This window comes from Pezoporus occidentalis, unplaced genomic scaffold (assembly GCF_034315485.1).
Source record: "Pezoporus occidentalis ecotype Australia unplaced genomic scaffold, CSIRO_AGI_Poc_V1 ctg77, whole genome shotgun sequence".
Taxonomy (NCBI): Eukaryota; Metazoa; Chordata; class Aves; order Psittaciformes; family Psittacidae; genus Pezoporus; species Pezoporus occidentalis.
In genome coordinates, this window is record NW_026916126.1 from 1,887,827 (window position 1) to 1,911,405 (window position 23,579).

At 41.7% G+C, this 23,579-nt stretch overlaps 1 protein-coding gene across 1 annotated transcript; it reads right to left on the reverse strand.

The window, feature by feature from the left end:
- Nucleotides 1-501: 501 nt before the first annotated feature.
- TMPRSS2 (transmembrane serine protease 2) lies at nucleotides 502-22,007 on the reverse strand. The gene is made up of 15 exons (XM_062602604.1): nucleotides 21,885-22,007; nucleotides 15,748-15,905; nucleotides 14,482-14,547; nucleotides 13,468-13,663; nucleotides 13,077-13,160; nucleotides 11,424-11,543; nucleotides 9,938-10,067; nucleotides 8,744-8,854; nucleotides 7,905-7,948; nucleotides 7,037-7,211; nucleotides 5,147-5,322; nucleotides 4,278-4,373; nucleotides 3,175-3,317; nucleotides 2,451-2,603; nucleotides 502-2,256 (listed from the first exon to the last, which is right to left on the reverse strand). Exons 3-15 carry the CDS (start codon nucleotides 14,494-14,496, stop codon nucleotides 2,245-2,247), a joined length of 1,455 nt encoding a protein of 484 aa, XP_062458588.1. The 5' UTR covers nucleotides 14,497-14,547; nucleotides 15,748-15,905; nucleotides 21,885-22,007; the 3' UTR covers nucleotides 502-2,244.
- Nucleotides 22,008-23,579: the final 1,572 nt, after the last annotated feature.

The following is a 23,579-nucleotide window of genomic DNA, read 5'->3' on the forward strand; positions in this document are numbered from 1 at the left end:
AATGTACTTTCAACTTGTTGACTACTTCATGGTATCCCCCAAGTCACACTTAATGCTCATGTGCTATTGAAAGCACCTTGTCTCACATCTTGAGAAGACAGGCAGGCACACATTGCTTCAGGCAGCATGAGATGTAATAACAAAATAGGGTGTGACTCCATGGACCCACTGCCTTTAGGCTAAACTTGCTTATTTAATTCATTTTCACAAGCTGGAGTGATTTCATTAGACCCAGCCACTAAAACACATGCAGCATTCATGGACATCAAGCTCTCTTGCCTTGGGATTATACAAGGACCTTAGGGGGAAAAAAAAAGAAGCCTCTTGGATCACCCTCTTGTGTTGTTTTAATTTGTTTTACATTTTGGGTTTTTTCTTTTCTAACTGGATTCTCAAAGCACTTCAGACACTGAATGCAGCAACCGTCTCCAAAAAAAGAATTAAAAAATCCCAAAACCAAACACAAAGCAAAAAAATACAAACCACGACTAAGGAAAAAGATTTATAAAAAAAAAAATTTATTTGGTGCAGTGTTTACATGCAAGATAATTGCACTTCAGTACTAAAGGAGAAAACAAGACTAGTGGAGTCATTTCATTCAAAAGATGTATCTGTCTTAAAATAGACTGGTTATGGCTTTTTGATCCTTTGCACTATGATTATAAGTTTCAAAATCATACTTGAGGTGGCACTCTTGACATTAATTACATTTTGCTAAAAACATACATGCAGATACATAAAAGGAGAGCTGTAAGGAATTAAAAGCCAAATTTTATAAATGAGGTAGTTCATCTGGTTACACAGAAATGCGAATTTGTGTTTCTTTGTATAAAATATCCAGCCTCTGTACGTGTGTCTGCAATTGGAGGTCTAGCGCTTGCAACACAGCCTTACTGAAAAACTTTGCCTTTTGCCTTTCTCAGCAGGGAGAGTTCAAGACTCAACCTCAATGCGCGCAGCCAGGAACCTTGCCTTTGGGACACTTAATTCACTGCTTCCTGCTACATCTCTGGAGCACAGCCTACATCAAGAGTGACAGCAGGTTTTGCCCTTTTTGGGTTCAGAGAAGCTTAAGGCAGAACAGCACAATCGGACTGGTCTCACTTCAGACAATCTGACTTGGATGACTGCTGTGCTGAGATACTGAGGGCTTTTAATCACCTGAATACACAGTTGGGTTTTTTTCTGTGTGTGCCTCTACCATAATGCATGAAAACTTCCCTTCATACATATACTCCTCCCCTTCTACTCTGCTCTCACGAAACCTGACCTGCAGTACTGCATTCAGCTCTGAGGCCCCCAACATAATAAGGACATAAAGTTGTTGGAGCGAGTCCAGAAGGAGCCACAAGGATGCTCAGAGGGCTGGAGCACCTGTGCTGTGAAGACAGGCTGAGAGAGTTGGGCTTATTCAGCCTGGAGAAGGCTCAGGGAACACCTCACAGAAGCCTTCCAACACCCAAAGGGGGCCTACAGAAAAGCTGGAGAGGGACTTTTTACAAGGGCATGTAGGGACAGAACAAGGGGGAATGGCTTCAGGCTGAAAGAGGGCAGATTTAGGTTTAGGTATTAAGAAGAAATTCTGTACTATGAGGGTGGTGAGGCACTGGAACAGGTACCCACAGAGAAATGTGGATACCCCATCCCTAGCAGTGTTCAAGCCAGGTTAGACAGGGCTTTGAGCAACCTGGTCTAGCAGGTGTCCCTGCCCATGGCAGGGGGGTTGGAACTAAATGGTCCTTAAGGTCCCTTCCAACCCAAACCATTCTGTGATTCTATACCAAAAACATTTATTTATTTTTAAATTGCCAACCAGCAGCTCAGAGAGTCAACATTCACATTACTTAACATTTAATTTAAAACGTTACTAAACCGTCTCATCATCCTGCTACAAAAATCTTAAAATTTGATTAAAATTGCCATTATAAGCCTGTACCTGATTATCATGTCAGAGTTACTCAACTAAAAGGAGACATTTCATTAAGCAGGTGACAGAACAGTTTCTGCCAGGCACAAGACCACCACAAGAAGAAAGGTGATCATTGTGATAATCCTTCATTGATTAAGATCAGTCACTGTAGCCAGCACAGAACCGAGTGTGCAATCCTTCATGTTATTTTTTAAAATAATTCAAAGAGGAAAAAAAAAAATCATTTGCAAAGTGAATAAATATCCCAGGCTCCCATGGCTTCATTTATTCCTGTTCTCAGAAACATTGATCAGCAAGGAGGACAGCCAGCATTGTCATCGGTTTGCCTGTGTAGAAAAAACAAACCAACAAAGGTTCAAGTTCTGTTGACAGCTGACTGACTACCTTATCAATTACTTAGATGCTTCGCAACAGAACAGCCCCATTAGCAGTCAAGTCACATTTATTTTTTTTTAATAAATAAAATCAAGGTTTAGAATTTTGGACATTTTCAATTATTAAAACCACCCACATATTTTACCTGCATATTTTTATAAATCCAATCTGTAAACACAGTCATATTCCCATACACTCCTGGTCTATTGGGAGTAGCACAGCCAGATCCCCAGCTAGTATCTCCAACCAGCCACCACAAGGAGCTTTTGTTAGTTACTAGAGGACCTCCACTGTCACCCTGCACAAAATGCAAATGTATTATTATTGACCTGGCCACCAGAAAAGACACAATCCATTTCACTTCAGGAATACAGGTTAAGTTTCAAAAAAAAGCTAACCACCATTGTAAGGCAGTCACTAAAACAAAATGTGATGGCAATTATAGTATTAAATAACGACTGCTTGCAATAGTGATGAAAATTGTTTGCCCAATGCACTAAATGATACAGGCATTATTGACTTTCTTGTTCACCAACATAATGGTAGGGTATCACTGTGGTTATGAAGATCATTCATTGAGCTTTAAATACCAGATAACAAAACATCCTTGAAGCATTCAAAAGGACTGCCTTACCCTCTTTGGTTATTTAGTGAGAACTCTGGCAGCCATTCAGAAGATGAAACAAAATCTCGCCCTTTTTAAGGGATGCACCATCAAAGGAATTAGAAACTCAACCAAAATGTTATCTTTCCTTCCTCACATTCCCCCCTCCCCCAACTGTTTGTAATTAATAGATTATTAGAAAAGCCTACTAGTGAGACCACAAAAATAATCAGATCATTATTACGCGGTCATGAGGAATACTAACCTGACAGGAATCAATTCCTCCTTCTAGATATCCAGCACAGATCATTGTAGGCAAAATTGCACCATTATAGACAAAGACAGAATTACACGTAGACTGTTCTATTAAGGACACCCTAACATAATTCAAGTTATTTGATGTTTTACCTAAAAATAAAACGCACACAAAACCACACATACAAAGACAAAATTAGAACAAGCATCACATTATGTCACTATTATAAATCTCTTGTGCTAGCACTGCTCAAGATTAAACATACTAGAAACATTGGGATGGACACTTAAGATATATGGTTGTCCTGGGTTCAGCAGTAGCAGTCATTTTTCTCCTTCTTGGTAGCTGGTGTAGTGCTGTGTTTTGACTTTCAGCTCGGGAACAGAGCTGATAACAAGGATGTTTTGGTTTGGCCAAGGACTTTGTGAGCCTCATGCTCTGCCAGGGAGGAGGGGGAGCCAGGAGGAAGCAGAGACAGGACACCTGACCCAAACTGACCAAAGAGGTATTCCATACCACAGCACGTCATGCCCAGGATGTAACTGGGAGTTAGCCGGAAGGGCTGGGAGACTGCAGGGTTGGAGGAGGTATCGGTCGGAGCTTGGTCGGGCTGGGGGGGGGCAAGTTATCGGTCGGCTGGTGGTGAGATGATGTATTCTCTTCCCTTGTTATTTATCATTATTATCATTGGTGGTAGCAGTAGTGATCTGTGTTATACCTTAGTTACTAAACTGTTCTTATCTCAACCCGTGGGAGTTGCATTCTTTTCGATTCTCCTCTCCGTCCCTCCGGGAGGAGGGGGAGGGCAAGAAAGGGGGGGAAGTGAGCGAACGAATTACCTGACTGGGTTTAAACCACGACAATGGTCCACCACACAGAGACAACATGACACTAAAACTCCCTCCCAGGAGTTCAGTGAGTTACCCTGCTTTGCTGTCAGTGGACTGTAAAGCAAGAGAACATGGCACCTACCTGCCTATTGCAACCCCAAATCAACTGTGTTATCTACAGGGCTATTAAAAGCACATGAAATCTGCAAGAGGCAAAGAACACCTCCCTACAGTTGCTGTGGTTTATGTAGAAGATCAAAGTATTCCAGAGCCACTCTTTACCTCCTTGGCTCTCTGCTCCCCATCCAGATATCCAGCACTCCTGATTAGGCTCAAACATCATTCCTGGATTAGGCAGACAAACTGGCCGTACAGTATCTACAAAAGAAACACAGTAACATCTGTAATCCCAGATGTCCAGACATAATTCAAAATAAATGCATAACCATAATCATGACCAACGCTTCAATACATACACACCATGCATTTTCCCTGTACTTTACCTTCTGCATTCTAACCCTGCTGAAAATAATTACAAAGCAAGCAGGATTCAATGGAAACGAAAAACCTGATAAACAGAGGTTAGCAGCAGCAGAAGAGCTCCTGCAGATTACTTCCAGTAGAACTTCAAAACGATGCACTGAAATACAAACGACCTGTACATAAAAAGCACTTCAAGTTTAAATATGGTTTCTTCTCTATTTTATACTGCTTGCTTACAACCAACCTATATCTACTTTTAAGACAGACACTTCTTGGAACACTTCTTTTGGGGTTGTTCTTTTGGCTTTCGAATTGTTACTTGATAGAACTTGGTTTGCGGTTTAGTCAGCTCCCCACCTCTATGTCCTGAGCCTGTATATATAGGAGTGGCAATATGTAAGCACTGTACAACATTGTGGGGTAAAAGAAAATTGTTGAAATAAGCCCAAGATCCTTTACCATGTACTAGATTTTAATAAATTCTACTTAGAAAATTGGAGGGTGGGCCCTCTGCTTCTACCTCTACCCTGTCTCTGTCTCTAAGGTCTCTTTACCCACATTTTGTGTTATTCCCATAAATATCTACAAGGATTTCTTGATGAACTTCAGATGTTTTAATGGACACGCTCATTGCTATCAGATTTTTTCCCTAAGAGCAGGATACATACCAGTAAAACTCAGCGATGTCTCTAACTTCATAAGGGCGACATCATTGTCTTTAGAATCTGTATCATAATCTGGGTGGGAAATTATTTGTTGCACTTTGTAACCATTTTTGATGATCATCTCATTCTGATTCAGAATCCCAGCATAAACCCTCCAGCTGTGCGGTTCAGAAAATTGTCTAGAGAAAAAGGAAGATTAGAAGGTTTGCTTCTCTGGTAATGAGTCACAGATTATGACCTTCAAAAAACAGTCTTCAAAAACAGTAGTCAAATGCATGTGTGACCAAGAACGCACGTGCATTTGACTACCATTTCCAAAGAACAAGGTAAACAAATTACAACACCTCTCACTTCGGGAAAGCTTGACTCTAATTTCATAAATATATTAAAAATAAAAATAAATTAAAAAAAAAAATCTTTGAAAAGGGGTGTCACTGTCTGTCCCCTTAGTCACTCATCATAGAAAATTATAGTCTGAGTCTGCAACACTGAAGTCTATTGATTTCCATGGCTGAGGGATCAAGAAGTTATTTCTGAGGTCTCACATGTCTGCAGTGTCATTCACGTACTATCTATCCAAAACGCACAGGGGCGGCAAAAGCCAGAAGTAGTAAAAACATGATCCAGTGAAGGAATTTCACTATCTTAAAAATGACAGGTTTGTGGGGGTTTTTGGTGTGTGGTCTTGGTAGCTTTAAATGTTGAGCATGTTTGCTAGATGCAATTTAAGTAGTCTTGTGCTCCAGCATAGTTTAAAAATGATCACTAGAAAACTTCCTACAAGTGTTAGAACTCGTTCCACAAGAAACGCCAAGGCAGTAGTGCTTGCAACAGTTGTCCCCCCTCAAAAAAACCCCAAACAAAAACAAACACCCTCCAAAAAAAAAAACACACCTAAGAACGAACTAACAAAACTCCAACCCCACCACAAGACTGAAAACCAGCTCTGTACCAGCTACAGCCTGATTGCCATTCCTAAAGCTTTTGCATCTTACAGAGCTCAAATCAGAAAACAAAGGAGGGATAAGATCATCACGTAAGAACACACACTTGCATTCCTTTCTCAAGCTTAAGGACAAAGTTATTTTTTCTTGGCTTAGCCTCAAATTGTGATCCAGTCAACCAACCATTAAAAATGTTTTTCCTTAGTGAATTTTTCCTCCAACAGAAGCAGCCACCTTTTAAATACATTCTGCCACTGTACATAGGTACCACAACACCCTCAACACTCCTTTACATGTTAAAAATGTACCAAGTACCACTTATTTTCCTTGTTTATGCCAATTTATAGTGCTTCTTGGACAGGTATAAACTAACATTTAATACTGACTTAAGCTTCACTACCATGTGGCATGAAGATAAGAGGAAATAAGCAGTACAAGCATCTTCAAATTGATCATATCTACAGCTGTGTGATATTTGAGGGTTTGGCTTTTTTTTTTGCCTTTTTTTTTTTCACCCAATTTTTTTTTCCCTTTTTTGTTTTTCCTCACAGTGCAGTTTAACGCAGTTTAACACCTTCATGAAAACACTGTACTTCCTGGCATTAAGCTTTGTGCTTTGAGTTTACATCTTCAGTTGGGTGGGTACCTGTGCTCTACACCACCATTCAACTTAATTTCCACCTTCAACAACTAAGATTTTCTTCCTGTAGAAAATAGACAGATGATCTGCAGCCAGCCTCCTCCACAACAAATTTTCCCTTAACAATTGAAAATCATACCGCTACCTAGACAAAATACCATACCTAGCACCTGCATTAAAGGCGGGGGGGAGAGAAGAAATGATATTTAATTCAGTTTTAAAGGAAAAAGTTGGGAGGCTTAAGCAAATCTGTGTATTTCAGCATGGAGCAAGGAAAATCACCACTCAAGAGACAAAGGACAGACTCACCCTTCCACGCAGTGGGCAGCTGTCACTATCCACTGAGGGGTGATGATGGAACCTCCACAGATGTGGGTGCCCTGCACGTGGAGGCTGACCTGCCATGGCCACTGCCCCAGCACCGCCCCGCTGCCACCCACGATTCTGTTCATGATGCTGACGCTTTTAGTGGAGAGGCCGCACTCTAAAGAGTCAGTTACACACACAGAAGCATTAAAGAGCAAGCTGGTCTGGAAGATGGCTTCTGCAACTCAAGGCTTCCCTAGCAGAGAGGAGCACAGACTATGTCTGACCTCTGCACTGCTGGCCTTCAATATGCCTTAGCTTGCACCCCTGCCTTGCACACCAAGATCACAAGTCTCCCATAGCCCACACTCCCTTCATATTGTAAACATCAAGATTAGTATTTGGTAGCTGCTGTCCTCAGTTCACCACAAACCAGTGGTTCTTTACACCCCTGAATGTGGTATTCAGGCATCTCTGGTGATCCACACAGACACAGTGCTGTGTTGTGCAACAAAACAGACAACAACCAGGAATTGCCTTATGACAGCCACCAGCATCAAGAACACACTGCCCTCCCAATGTCTGTGCGCTGGAGAGCAGATGTGCCATAAATGTCCCACCACAATTACTGGGTAAAGGCTACAAAGCTTCACTGCAGGCACGTAAATTTAAAGGAGCTGGTGGCAGCAAAGACAAAAGAAACTGGGAGTCCCTCTCCCTTCTTGCTCTCATCTTTTAACATCTGAAACTTGGAAACCAAGAGTTAAATCATCTGCCCATCAAAAGATAGCAATTATTTATGCCTATTTGAAAGGATTTCCCAGTCAGGGCATTTCATGAATAAGCAGAAGTTTGAGAAACAGTCACTTACGTATGCAACGCAGAGAAATCACCTTTCCTGATGTACAGGAATCACTGCAATAGAAATAAAAAAAAAACGGGTTTTTAGGTATACAGTGAAGAAAACGGTGAGCAAAGATCACCCTCCAGCTGCTGCTGCCCTTTCCAGCTATATGCCCTGCTCTCACTTTCATTTTCCTGCCCAGAGTTCCCAGTTTTCTTTTCCCTTTCCAGCTACCCTACCAGCAATGATCTGACCTCCACCATTTCTTGCACAAAAGGTCTGTAAGCCTGTTGAGAAGCAATACGAAGAACAGCGTGAGGAAAAAGTTGAGCCGAATTATGAAGTAGCTGTAGAAGAATATAAACAACGAAGCCACGGGAACTTTGCAGGCACAGCAGTCTACAGGTTTAGAAACCAGACACCTCAGAGTTGTTTAATGAGAATAAAAATAACTTTCCACAATGAAAGATCCATTTTGTGTGTTCATATGACTAAAAAAAAACAAATCCAAAGCTGTACCATCTGCTGTGAATGTGTTATAGCTGGTAGCTATTGACACGTTATAGAAACTCCTGTTGATGGCTAAAGAGCCTTGGAAAAGTACCTTTGACATGGCAGCCATCTAGGCAGCACAGAGGGAGCAGGATGGAAGATCTCTTTCGAAAATGAAGAGAGGGAGGGAAAAAGACAGCTGTGGTTTTAAATAGGAGAGCAGTTGCTCAAATAGAAGAAAAACAAAGTCTCTTTCCCTCTAAAAAACCCCACTAAAAGATGTGCTTGCATTATGCTACAGGAAGAAACTACACCTCTTACAAAGCTAGAAAGACGCTGATAAAAGGAAATAAGTTTGTATTAGACAAAGATACCTGCAATACAACTTTTTGTACAAGTCTACATTCCCAGCACTTGCATTCAGCTTCATGTAGCTTTTAAAGCCATCTTCAGTTGCTACTCCTTGACTGTAGTAGTATGTATCTCTGCAAAACAGAAAGTCCATTATGAAGCCCAGCAGTTTCAGTTTTCAAACAAAAACCAATACATTGTGCCAAGCTACAGTTTCTCACAAAAGCACAACCAAAAATAGGATTTTATTTTTTAATTAAGCACAGTACCCCAGGGGTGTTGTAAGGTGCCAGAGACTCAGATTCTTTAAAATTTTGTCAAGTTCCATTTCCCATCAAACAGTTACTAGATTAAAATATTATTTTTATCTAATATGCACACACAACAGGAATCTTCAGCCTCATGAAACAGCGCAAGATGAAGAGATGCCTTTGCCAGTACATTTACACAGCATAGCAAAGTTCAGGTCCAGTAACTCATGACAGGCACTTTCCTGTGGCACAATGAGAGCAGTAGCAAGTGGTGCTATTCTGCCAGCCTTTCCAGGTGAGGACAAGTTCCATGTAGTCGCTGCTGGGCTGTCTTACTAGAGTTGGAACTGCTGGGGTCATTGCTGGTTCAAAGACCTGAATTCAGGGTGCCATGACAGAGTGGGCACACACAAGTTCTGCCTGGGCAATAAATTCACCCCACTACTCCATGCACAACAGTAGACAGCATTTGCCAACTGCATCAGAAAGATGCAACATCAAGTGTTTCACCATAGAAGAATTTAGCCTACGGCATTCTGCAAGGAGAACACAGGCAGCACTCAGGGACACAAATGTTTACATCGATTTTCCACATGAGCTTGTGTTACTTATGTCCTCAGAAGGTCAAGGCTTTCTATGCAACACTGGTGATGATAGTCACACTGGATGTTACTGAGCAATTATAATGATCTGAAGCTAGCTCTGGAAGACGTTTGTAAGTGAATGTATTAGGTACAAGTGACTCCACTGAGTTACTACGGCATGCAGGTCAGACCCCATAACTCATTGGAGCCATATTTCATTTTGATTCTGTAACAGCTACCACTGTTAAAATAACACCCACCTTCATTCACAAAAACTAGACTGTCAGCTGCTTTTTGTTTCACATACACAGTCTTTAAAACAGCAAGAGGGAAATTTTAACCTTTCTATGTATGTGCAAAGGCTAATGAAGGTTAGACTTACACACTGTAGCCCATGTCTTTACATGCAGTCTTCCCATAATCATCATACCAGTCATCTTGACAAACAGGATACCAGGATTTGCTGACAGGTGAATAAACTTGCAGGATAAAGTTTGGTCCAAAAAGTCTAACTGCCAGAAAAGCAAGAAGAAAAAAAAAAAACAACAAAACAAACCAAGAACATCACACGCTATATTACTGCTCGCTCTCTCTCTCTCCTTAAAAGTATTGTTAACCATAATATTTTTTTTGTATGTATAAAGTGGTGTTAATTTAATGCTGCCTTCTATCCCAATTCTGAAGAAATACCAAGTAGACAGAAATATTGAAATGACTTTATTACTTTGTGTAAAGCAATTTAAAGAACTGCCAGTTTAAAAATGCAAGTGCTCAAGACTGTTCATCTTTCATTACAGCTTTTATGCTTAAAATTCTCTTTCACATTCTACCACAGAGAAAGACTGCAATAGCCTCTCATCATCTACGCAACCATGTATTTCTTAATATATCATGCATTGTGTATAAATAAAATATAATCTATTGTAATATGTTTTTATTGGATATTAATAGACAAATTTATCCATAGAAGTGCTTATAGTGCAAGAATGTAACAAGGAGCAATTAGCTCTGACACTGCATGTCCCATTGTGTTTTGTATCCCTTACGTATTGTATCCCATATGTAACACGCAGAATTATTTGCACATTAATTTAATATAAAACAGTTCAAGCAAAAGGATGGAATGAACAAGCTTCTCCAAAAACCCATTACTTAACCAAATGGAGAGGAACAGCCTTAGAGGATATGCCAGGAAACACTACCCTTACACAAGACGTGCAGAATAAAAGTTCCCAGAGAGATTAAAAGAGTACAGCCAGATTTTTCTAGAGTAGCACTGGCACAACACAGGTGTTAGAACTGAGATGCCGTGCCTCTGGAACAGACAAATTGATGATATTTCCACCTTCAGCTCTGCACTAAAGCCTCCCTTGGCATCTTTTCAGTTGAACAAACTGATCAGATCAGGCTTTCTTACACAAAGGAGTTATGAAGTAGTTGAAGCATTACTGGGAGAATGAAGAATGCAAAATATGTGGAAAAAGACAAGCCTGACTGAAGACCACCAGCTTTATATGAAAGTCTACTTCAAAGTCAACTATGACTGCTCATTCCAGAGACAATGTAACATTCAGTTTTGCACAAATCCCATTCAAATGAAAAGGTGATACTCTAAAAACTGATTCAAAGTTAAGCCATCTCAAACCCCTGAAATCAGTCATTTTGTTTCAGCTTTTCAATCGGTCTGGAAACAAAGTGAGTATCTAGATACAGCCTTCAAAGCATTCAAACATCCTAAAACCATTTTAGAGGTATAACTTAGGCTAAAACAGCCCTATTGTAGCTTAGGCTGGCTTTAGACTAGGCAATCTGCTCAAAAACCTCTCGCAGTTGGCTGAAGGTCCCCCTGCTTGACTGCCAGCACTCACCACACCGGTTTTCGTCCTCCCCACTGGGGCAGTCGCTCACTCCATCACACCACTGCGAGGGTGGTATACACACTCCTGAAGATCCACACTCAATTAAGGAGCCAAGACAACGATTCTCTACTGCAGGTAGAGAGCAACACAGACATTAGACTGAACATCAATTACCTTAGCCTTAGGTGACTACTGTTTACTCTCAAGGAGTGTTCCACTTCGATAAAGCAAAACATCAGAAAGAGCTCTAACCCTAACTCAGAGGTGGGAGGAGACCTAGTCTGACACAACAGAAGATGCTCTGTTCTTTACATTACTTGTCAGATTAAGTCACTGATGCAGCTGATTGGATTTTGTCCACTGCCTCCCGTGAATAAGCAAGCAACATTAAATTGTCTAAAAGGAGTCAGCTTTACACTGACAAAACATAACACTGAGAAACGGAAAAGGAGGAAGAAAGCAATTACTCCAATTACATCCTTTTGCTTTCGCTGCCATTTAAAACAAGATTACATTCATCCTGTATAAATAAAGTGAGTCTCATCCTAATAGTTTTAAATTAACACCCTTCTCTCTTCCTTTTGTTTCCTCCACAGAACAGAGAGGCTCCTAAAAGCATAACAATTTGTTTTTTAGTTTCATTCAAAAAGTGGCTTTCATGAAAGGGAAATTAAGATAGCACAAGACAAACTTATCCTAAGATGAACGGAAGTGCTCTAGCCCAGCCTCAGAGTTCAGCCACCCTGGCTGGGGATGACTTCCAAGGTGAAGACACCATTTGTGGTAAGGGTCACAGCGGCGAGACAGGCTGGGCTCACACATTAACGCACTTTCAAAGCAAAAGCCTCACAGAAACAAATAAATGGACGTGAATTACTTCTGCTCCAAGAGAGATCCCGTTTTATCAAAATAAAAGGCATCCTGATGGTCTACACTCCTGCAGTTAAGGTATACAAATCTGCTTCAATCTTCCTCCTTCACCTGAATTTATGTGAAGTTCAAATTCAGAACAGTTACATTTCAGAAAAGATGCGCAGCAGTGACTTCCTGATGAAATGCACTGCAGAACATGTTGGCGACACACAGCCACGTGCCAGCTATCCCCCAGTGCAAAAACCCTTGCAAGAGCTCAAGCTACTCTCTACTAACAGGTATGGTGCCGCACAGTTACACTGCACCAGCTTTGTAGATAGATTGGAGGGGAGGAAAAAACCCCAAGCAGAACAAAAATACAAACTCCATTAGGAAGCAATATAAGTTCATAGAATCATAGAATCGTTAGGGTTGGAAAGGACCTTAAGATCATCAAGTTCCAACCCCCCTTCCATGGGCAGGGACACCTCCCACTAAACCATGTCACCCAAGGCTCTGTCCAACCTGGCCTTGAACACCATCAGGGATGGAGCATTCACAACCTCCCTGGGCAACCCATTCCAGTGCCTCACCACCCTCACAGTAAAGAACTTCTTCCTTATATCCAATCTAAATTTCCCCTGTTTAAGTTTTAAGCCATTACCCCTTGTCCTATTACTACAGTCATCTCTTAAGAGATAGGTAATGAAGGCTTTCTTGTCACAAATTTGGCATAAAATGGAAGAATTTATATTTCTAACTTTAAAAGTTTAATACATCTTTCCTTTCAGAACAAAAAAAAATTCTTACCAAAATACCAAATGAAGAAAGCAGCAACTGCACAACAAATGACTATTAAAATAGTTACTACAATGATTATGGCTTTCTTTACACCTGAAATGAAAGCAAGAAGAAAAAGAGAAATTATGTTCAAAAATAAGGTAATTTCAAACCACCATCTTTTTTCTTGAAATAAAAACCCCACACTTTTTTGCCAAACAGACTTTCGTCCATTCCACTATCCTTCCTCCAAATCACCCAAGTTGCTGTCTAGTTACGCTGGTATCCCAGCCAGCTATTACTTCTTCATCCACAGGGAGGTGGCTCCTTCAATACCACAGTTGGAAAGGAAGATCCCTTTTATTATCTTACTTAGGAAGACCTTAAGTTTAAATTTGGAAGAAATCACACCAAAACTTACCTGATGAACATGTTCTCCTGGATGAATGTGCTATTGGCCTACTCGACTGATAGGTATCAACCTTTGGGACATAGCTTGGCACTGACGGAGCATTTGTCGTGAAGTACTGGGGATACAGGTTAGCACCTACTGGCTGCCTGGCAGAACAGACATTTTCTGGCTGAAAGCCACGATTTTCATAGTATGGCGGTGGACCCTAAATGGTAATGTTGAGGTGAAGGAAACAGGAGAAAATTAAAAACGAGAGGCAAGAGAGCAATCGGGACAAAGTAAGTTTCAGGTGCCATTTACATTCAGAACCCTGCTAAATAATTCTGCCAATGCAGAAATACACCATGCATGCATACACATCCTAGTCACTCAAATTCACACAAAGAGATTTACAGTACATGCCTAATACCTTGCATTTTGAATAATAAAAATAACAGAGTGAGGCTGGAAGGCATATGAAGGGATCAGTCTCCTGATCCAAAGCAACTCAAGAAGGATTCTTGAGCCCAGTCTTCCAGCTGGCTGCACAAACCATTGCATCTGACAAGGTAGAAATAAGCAGCAAGGCCAGTTTTAGGTAGCACCATCACTGAAAGAAACACTGACAAGTAACAGCCTCTCTGGGTGCAGTTGTCCAGGTCTAGGTTGAATGCTTACTGCCCCATAATGTCCTAAAACACCACCAGGTATACCTAAGGTATTTCCGGCCTACAAACAGATGTGGAATATTTATCCTGAAAGAGCATGAAGAGTTAGTTAGAACGCATTTCAATCTATACCTCCAAAACAAGCTTTAAAAGCACAAATCTCTCCCAGGAGCACCTGGGCATTTGAAGTGCTAGTTAATTCAAGCCTCTTGCATCTGCCTCAGAGTAACTTTCCTTTTTTGCAGAAAACACAACTACTCCACATTTTAAAAGACTTGTTAACCACAACACCACTCAATAGGCTGTTACCTGTAAACAAATAAAACCTCATTAGAGAAAAAAAATCAGAGAGGAATATTTTGAATATTTTACTTACTACAGTAGAGGTCATCTTTATCAGCAATATCAAAACAATTCAAGTGTTTGGAAGTAAAGCCTGAACCTATATGAAAAATAAAAAAAAAAAGAGAACAATCACAAACAGAAGCTTTGCCACATCTCTTGTCAGTTTTCCCTTTGGAAAAACACCAAATCTCCAGGGAAAAAATACACAAGTATTTCAAGAGAAGGTCCAAATTAAGGTGCAGCATGAAATCAGATCTCAATAGCCTCTCAATACAACCTTGAGGATTATACAGTGGCAACTATTCATTAACACGAGCTCCACACAAACCAAGAAGATTAACTTAGTGCTCACTCTCGCTGACAGAATGAGAGTTAAAGAATATCCTGGCAACAACCCACATGGTGTCAGTACCAAGTTCAGGTCCTCCTGCCTCTCTCAACACTTACTCATGTATCGCTCTGAGGCTTATGACACAGAAACAAGAACATGAACAAAGCATCAGGAAATACAAATTCAACTAACTCATTTAACAATGCCACGGCTAGCAGCCCACAGGCCACATCTTTTTCACTCTTCCACACCGCAAACAGTTGTCATCTCGGTTGTGTGTTGTAGCCACCACGGCAAAAACAGGGAAAAAAGTACAGCAGGGAAACAATATGCCACATCAATACGGAAGTTTTTCACACAGAGTAAAAGAGAGGAGCAACATCCAATGTTTCAAGCATATAGCAGTTTATTTTAAAGTTAAACATTAACATTAAGTAAAACCACAGATTAGCAAAGACACAAGAAACACAAAATGTTTCTGCTACAGTTCGAAAATAGGCAGTTACACACCTCTACAAGCAATCATTTTAATAAATAATTTAATCTATTGAGTCCTTTCATAATGTTACTCTACATGAAAAAGCAGCCTAGGAAGTGCCTCAGTCACGCACTGAGAAATACCTTTCTCCAGCTTGCAAAGCAGTACCCTGCACACAGGCACACTGCCATGACCCCTGTTGAAAACCGTGACTATAAGGAACAGTTGTATTAAGACACAACATAATTCAGCCCAAAGTATAAGCTTATGTTTCAGAACCTGTACTAAGGCATCATCTCACCCAAAACTGAACTGTAAATATCTCAACAGTGGCTTGGCTTGAGCACGCGAATACTTCATAACAATTTAGGAAGGCTCATTCTGGTATTTGCTTATTAGTGCTAACAAAGAAAAGTAAATAATAATGCACTGTTGAACTCTCATTCTCATGGCAGACATGTAAAAAAACAAGCCTTATTCCTACTTACAGTAAGTCCATCAGATTGGTGACTAAGGCTGCAGGACTTATGCTTTATGTTGCATCCATTCTTACCCAGCTCTTCACAGCAGAGTCAGGAAGTGTAGCTCTGCACAGATTTAGAGGATAAGTAACAAGTCACAGGAAGGAATTTTTGTTCCTTGTTCTCTGAAAAGGAGGGGGGGAAATTATTAGGAAGTTCAGTGATAGCAGACAGAAGTAGTGATTCTGAGGTAAGGTACTGCGACCAAACAGATACTATGACCAAAGAAAAAAACAAGTATTTTTTACATTAGCTTTTCAAAGGCTTTGGAAATCTATTTCCCATCCAGCTTCTGATTAACAGCAGTTTTCCATTATCACTCCAAAAACCACAGGGAAGTCACAGGTTGTCCTGGGTTCAGCAGTAGCAGTCATTTTTCTCCTTCTTAGTAAATGGTGCAGTGATGCATTTTTTACTTTCAGCTTTGGAACAACACTGATAACACCGACGATTTTAATTGTTGCTAAGTAATGTTTACTCTGACCAAGGACTTTCTGAGTCTCATGCTCTGCCAGGGAGGAGGGAAGCAGGGAGGAAGCAGACAGGACACCTGAGCCAAACTAACCAAAGAGCTATTCCATACCACAGCACGTCATGCCCAATATATAAACTGGGGGGAGTTACCCAGAAGGGCTAGATCGCTGCTTGGATTGGGATAGGTATCTGTTGGCAGGTGGCGAGCAGTTGTATTCTCTTCCTTTGTTATTTCCCTTATCATTATCATTATCGGTGGTAGCAGCAGTGGTTGGTGTTATACCTTAGTTACCGGACTGCTCTTATCTCAACCTGTGGGAGTTACATTCTTTCCGTTCTCCTCTCCATCCTTTCAGGAGCGGGAGGAAGAAGCAGGGGAGTGAACGAGCAGCTGCATCTTTCTGAGTTAGAGGCTGGGCTTAAACCACGACATAGGTACATACAGATTTCCATGCTATTACACATATACATGTGCCAGTGCACTAAAGACAGATTAAAGCAAAACCACTAGGCTCCCATTAGTTTGCAAAAATAGTTTAAGGCAAAAATCCATGTATAGCATCCAATAGTGATATAATCTAGTTTTCCTAAACACGCATCACTAACACGCCTCAAAAGGTTTTACAAATACACCAAGAATACTGCAACAACTTCACAGATAAGGAAGCTGGGTCATGGAGAAACAAACAGACCTGTCAAATACTCCCCATCCCAGCAGTTATATAGCTGGAAGAGACTGGTCCATCTTATCTCAATAGTCCAATACTTTGGCCTCCAACTCACCTCACACATCAGACAGATTTAAATAGATCCCACATAAAAGTATCATAAACCCACCGTCGTACAGAAGAGTTTAGTGGGAACATACACCTATCCTTCCCTCCCACTGCCAGTCATTCCTCCTGATGTCTGACAAGATATAATGGCACTTTACTGGGTATATCTGAAGAAACAAACCTCAAGAGTCCTTTAAAGTGAGCTAGTGGAATTAATGTGTACAGCAATTTTCAGGCAAGGAAACAGGGATGAAACTCCCTCCCCCGCAGCAGACTTGAAGGTATGGAAGACAGGGCCCAGGAGGCCAGGGCCTTGTAGATCAGCTTGCTAACAACTTCTGTAGCTTTTTTAATTTTTTCTATGGATTTCTGCAAATTAGTTCTTCATATTTAAGCAAAAGTTGCAGTAGAGTTGGCCTGTACTTCATTTGATAACATACAACATAATTGAATATAAACTTCCTAGACTATTAGTCATCCAAAGGCTTGTCCTCCTCCCTACCACAGTGACAGTCACTGTCCCCTGGACAGGAAAAGCACCAAGCACAGGGTCATGCTGCTCAGCTGTAAGTGGTCCTCAATGTGACATCCACCTCACTACTGTTGGGTAAATATGAGCCTCCACTTTTACCTCCTCCTCACAGCAGCAGGTCATGACTCCTCTACATTGTGTGTCCTTCACTAGCCAGGAGCCAACATCCCCAAAAGACAAAAGAAAGAACAAAAGGCAAAGAAATGCTAAAGATTTAACCGTGATTTTGTTAATGAAACCAGAATTGCTGGCTTCTACCCTAGTTCTCCATGCAAGAAATAATAATCGTACTTCCTTAGTACACTATTCTGTACTAATTCTATGCTAATTCCTGACGTAATTGTCAGTTAGAAGCAGTAACATGCTTTGGAAGCATGGAGTTCCACAAGCACTGCTAGCTATATTAGTTTCCACAAGCCTTTATACAGATATCACTCCATGTTGTTTCCATGCCTAGGTCAATTAGAATCAAGCCATTAACTTCAAATATCCTAACGCAACACTGAATTCAACTTGGCCAGCGAAGCCAAAGTTATATGGGCAACAGCATACTTCCTGCATTTATGTATTACTTCAATACGTATTTTGTGGTATTTCCTGAAATAGAAACAACATTAGCTGTTTGCTAAGCTCTATGATAGGTATCTACAACTGAAAAACAACAATAAAAAAAAAAAACAACAAAAAACTAGTTCTTCACAGTTAGACCTATGTGAAAGCAACCACGGAAGCAAACAAGGAAGGAAGGAGAGGACAGAACAATTAAAAGCCAAATGCATGAAGTAAAATCCAGCTTCTAAAAGGCAAAACACAACAGCACCCAAGCACTCTACATGAATACTAACTCAGTGTCACATCCAAGAAATCAGCTGCTCCCTTTACCCAGATAAAGAAATACAGTACTTGCAAATGAATAAACTGGAAAAGCTTACTAAGATAGCAAAGGAGTAACTCCAGTGCAAAGCTCAACCTTAAAAAGGGCAAGCCAAGAAATTACAGTTTTTTTGATGATGCCAGAAAGGAAGTATGCCTTCATCCTTTTTATTCCAAACAGTTTTATAGCCACCTATAAGTTTCAGTAGCAGAACCTTAAACACAATATAACCATGGTATAAAGGTGGGCAGGAAAGGGAGGAGGGGCAATAAAAAAATAAAGAGAGAAAATAAGCAAAGAGGTTATTCCAGATTCATTTATATGATCTTTTCACACAGTAGGCAATTCCTGCCTCTGCTATCTGAACAAGAGAAAAGAAACAAGGTCAAGATTCCTGTTTAACAAGCAACACTAAAAATTAGCATGATTTGCAACTGAAGTGTAGAAAGGTAAAAAAAAAAATCGGTTATATATGAAAAAGAACTAAATAAGGAACTAATTAAGATTTTTCATGTCATTTGATTAACAAGAGCTCCTTGATACTTCTTCAGGATGTAGTACTGAGTATTTTTATGGAGATGATTCACAAAATGAGTAACATTTACTGCACAGGGTAAATTTTATTTTCTGGAAGGGATCAAAGACAAAGCAACTGAATGTCTCCAAGTATTCAAAATCAGGTTCTTCCAATGTCCTGGCCTTTTAGCTAACCTTCTCAATAGCTCTACCCAGTGTGCCCATGCAGTAATAGTACACATCTTGCAGAGAAATACATGAGGCTGTGTAAATAATTATATGAAAGGTTGCCACAAATAGAGCCTTGGCATTCTTAGATCTCCTAAGAAATAGCTTTGAACCTACTCTAGATTAACTCTTAAAATACCATTAAACTGTGCTACTACTTATCAACAGTTGTCAAAAAAAAAACAACAGAGCTTCTTGACAAGCACTACCAGCAGCTCAAATAAAGTCCACGACTATTCCCAATACCAGCACAATAAGGTTAATACTATTTCCACATGAAAATCTACGAGTGTAGCAGTCTTGTTTTAAACAGTTATAGGATGCTATAGTCATACTACGGATAGTCATCTATTTGTCTTCTCTGAACAGATGTTACCATGAAACTCAGCCCATCATGAGTATATCACATGCCTTTCTTAGGAAGGGTGGGGTGAGAAAAGAGGCCAAAGTGGTGTTGCCTAGCTGAGTGCATAAGTGGCAAAATACCCCACGAAAGAAAAGCCATTTCTGAAATAGAAAGGACGAAAAGCCCAGAAGAACAAGATTTGCTGGCATGGTAGGAGATGGATCTATTGGTCAGGCAACAACTGCAGACGCAGCCATTGCCCACACAACACACCACCTCATGCACAGATCACAGTGTTGCTAGAGGATACAGCAACAGGCAGCCTGGCACTTGGATGCTTTCTTTTCCTATGCTACATCCCCAGTTCTTCCTCTGTCCTTCCCCATCCATGGCAGAAGCAAATAACCTCACCTGGCAATAAAATTCAAGTGTCTGTCTACACCACTGAGACTCCAGAGAGGGAAAAAAAAAAAAAAAAAGCTCTCAAGAATATTTGTCTACCATATTAGAGTTGAAAATAAATATTGTATGAATATGGTACCAATAGGTGCCCATTCTGCAGGAAAATAAGAACTAGCCATATTAACAAATCAGACTTATTTAGGTATTCCCCCAGGTCAGATGTTTTCAACTTGTGAATTAGCCATCCTGAGGAGCTGTAAACCACTTCCAAGGGGTGTATGACACTGAAGAAAGAAAAGCAAGACTGCTGGAAGGAGGTCTGAATTCACTCCCCAGGGAGGCTCCTGTTGCCAGAGACAAGTTTAGGGATCCAGGCACCGAAGACATGGGAGAAGTACAGATACAGTAGCTCAGGCAAAACTGAGCTACCATCGCAGTACTGGAACTATTCAGTGTGGACCAAACCTTGCCTGACACAGGAAGAGCCCATATGTTCAGGAGCAGTAACTCCAAGAGAAATATTTTGACCAGCATTCCAGAATACTGTTTTGCTTTGGTCTTTCATCAACATCCAGGAACATATTTTCAACTTATTTCCATTTTCAGGCTAGACTACTGTGACAGATTTGCTCCAGGCAAACTTTTCTATGTACTAGTATAATTTTTAACAGTTTAAGAATTAAAGGAAAAATGAAAAAAGTTCTGTTAAGTCCTACTTTGACATTATATTTAATTTTAGTCCACCTGTCTTTTGGCTTTATATTGATTCCTGTAAGTAATAGCCACAGGTGCAATCATTTCCCAGTTTCATTGACCTATACCACATACAACATCCGTCTCGTTCCTGGCCTAACACTGTCTTAGTTGATACAAGTCACCCTTCAGAGGTGAAGCTGCTTCCTTTAGGCGCTAAAGGCATTAGTGTCACTTTACTCAGGGCAAACACTAATAGTTAAGACAAAGGCACAGCGTGAGAATGGTCTCTTATATTCACTGTCACGCACCCACCCAGAAACCTGAGGTGGAACTCAAAAGTCCGGGTAAGCTGTGATAGTAAAACCACCTGAGGGAAAGTGGGGAGTAGAGGTTATTTCAGCATTCAAAACTTTGGCCCAGTAGTTTCAATGCTAGGGCTCCTGTGGGAAGGCAGTCTATCAACAAAGTTACTCCTCCAAAATTACTTGACAAGTTGGGACAACGATATCAGAAACCGGTGCTTTTGCAAGGAACGCAATGAAGAGACCCCAGAACCAGACGCTGCCCATCCTCTGTGTGGCCAACTACTCATGCCGTGACCTTGACAAAGCTGCCTAATCTCGCAGCGCCCCGTCTGCTTCTACGACGACGCAAGAAATGGACAATTTCCATCTCGAGAAGGGAGAGGTGGGCCAGCTCTGGCGTGCGTACAGCACCGCGCACCTTTTCTCCCGTACCTCCTGGAACAGCATTGTTCACTGCACAATAACCCGTTCACCTCTCCCGCGGTAGTGCGCAGCTCCCACCTTGCTTTGCCCACCGCTCCGCGGGGAACCGCAACTTTTTCGCGTTCATCTACCAGTAGAGAAACCAGCTACGGAAAGGGAGCAACTGGGTAAAGCACAGGGAAACGCCACAGAAAGATGTGAATTTACTAGCCCCCGGGATTTTATCCACCCGCACCTCCTTTTCTTGCTCTCGGGAGGCGACGACATACGTGCCCCGTCCTCCCCACTTCCCCTGGCCCCTGTGTGGGATGGCGATTTTCAGGTGCTCCCGGCGTCCCTCCGCTCTCCCCCAAAGTTAACTTCCATAATCAAAAGCCAAAACCACAGGCGCCACTCGGAGCGGCCTGGCCGGATCCCGCCTCCCCCCCACTTCCACGGGGAGACGGTGCTCCCCGGCATGTGGGGACAGGCTGGTCTCGGAGGAAGAGTCCATGTGAAGCGAAGGGGCCACGGAGGAGAGCACCGCGCTTACCTGGGACTGCCCTTGCCCGTGCGAAGCCCAGGAGGGACGGAACGCGGTGCACCGAGCCGGGAGCAGCCGGGGAGGAGTTACCCGGCGGGGGGAGCGGCGGGGAAAGCGCAGGTGCCGCCAGGTGGATGCGTCGCCCGGCCCCTTCCTCCCACTGCCGGGGAGGAGGAGGCCAGTGCCTGCAGGAGGACGGCGCCCACCAGCCCCTTGGGGAGCCGAGCCGTGCGCCAACCCTTTGTGCCCGGTGGGGGCCGGCAGCCGTCCCCAGTCAGACGGCAGATGGACGGAGGATCCCCTTTCCCCCTTCCTTTCTCTTCCCCCGCCATGGTCTGCAAAACGAGCAAGCCGGACGGAAGCAAAGGGACCCCCGGAAAGGGCGTGCAAACCCCCTGGCCGCAGCAGCCCGGGGTCGCGGCGGTGATGGTGCCTCCCCTTGCGAGCCGCGCTCCGGGGTTGACGTGCCCCGGGTCTTGGGGTTTCTGCTCTAGCCTGAGGGGGCTGTGGTGGTGGGCCCGTGCCTTTTATTTTTTTGGATCTTCCACGTCAGCCTGTCTTCCCTGTGTTTCAGGGTGCTGTATGCAAATAAGAAGCCACAAGGCTTCCCTGAACAGAGCAGGTCAGGAGCTGGTAAAGATTGCTTATAAACCATCCAGCCCAAGCAAACTGCTTCTTTTTAATTCTGCCTTTTAGGCCATTTAATAAAGAGGCACTCTGGAAAATCACTGCAATCTCAATGGTCACGTTACTTATAACGCTCTATAACTTGCGGTAACTCCCCTGTAAAGCAGATCTACACAGGAGTGAGGTTTTTATCTGCCAAAAGTTGAGCTCCAGTGGAAAAAAAAAAAAATAAATCCACTTATATCCTAAAATCTCAGAGTATGACTGGAAAAGTGCATAGGTGTTTGAAGAAATTCCACTCACTTTTAATAAAAGTGCCATGTTAGCTACAGTATTGCTGCATGCTAATCTTAACATCTCTGTTCAGAGACTACAGATAAGGCACAGTACACAGGTTCGGCATGATAAGTGTTTGGGGTTTGTTTGTGTTTCCAAATGCATATCAAGGAATTACATCAAGTACACCAAGAAGCTATGCTCGTATGTTCAGTATTTTTCCAGCTTTATGTGTTTATTCAAAGAGAACTCTATGTATCTTCATATCCTTTAGTATAAAAAACATAAGTAGTATTGAAACACCCTTAAACTTAGGCTTTTCAGCTGAACCTTTTTGTAGGGCTACTTCTTCTCATGCTCTCCCATAAGGAATCAGTGAGATTCAGTAATTTTCCAGTATGAATTCAGTTGCAGGAATTGGACCTCAAATTTCACCTGAAGTAAAACATAAAATTGTCCCAGGTCAGAAACAAAATATACCGTGGTGTCACCTTCTGTAGTTCTCTACTATGTTCATCTCTATGGCATATCCTTGCCTTTAATCTACAGTAACTCTGTTGGTGACCTTCAGATCTTAGAAGCATTTTAGGTTTGAAGCAGGCTATCTAGTCATAAGATTTCCCTGTTCATTTTCCTTACCAAGATGGAAAGAAACAGCCCTGAAATTTGTCACTTGGCATCATGTCCACAAGGAGAGATGACCACACCTCTCAAGGGGGATTGCCCCAAGATTTATTCTGCTCTGCATTTGAACCTGAATATTTCTCTACTTTGGAAATTCACTTTTTCTTTTTTTTCTTT

Excerpts from the sequence above, each read along its gene's own strand:
- TMPRSS2 (XM_062602604.1), bottom strand. Across the intron at positions 10,068-11,423 it reads GGAGGACGAAAACCGGTGTG|TTAGACTTTTTGGACCAAAC; the intron begins GTGAGTGCTGGC and ends CTTTTCTGGCAG. Across the intron at positions 7,949-8,743 it reads TACAAAAAGTTGTATTGCAG|TGATTCCTGTACATCAGGAA; the intron begins GTATCTTTGTCT and ends TTTCTATTGCAG.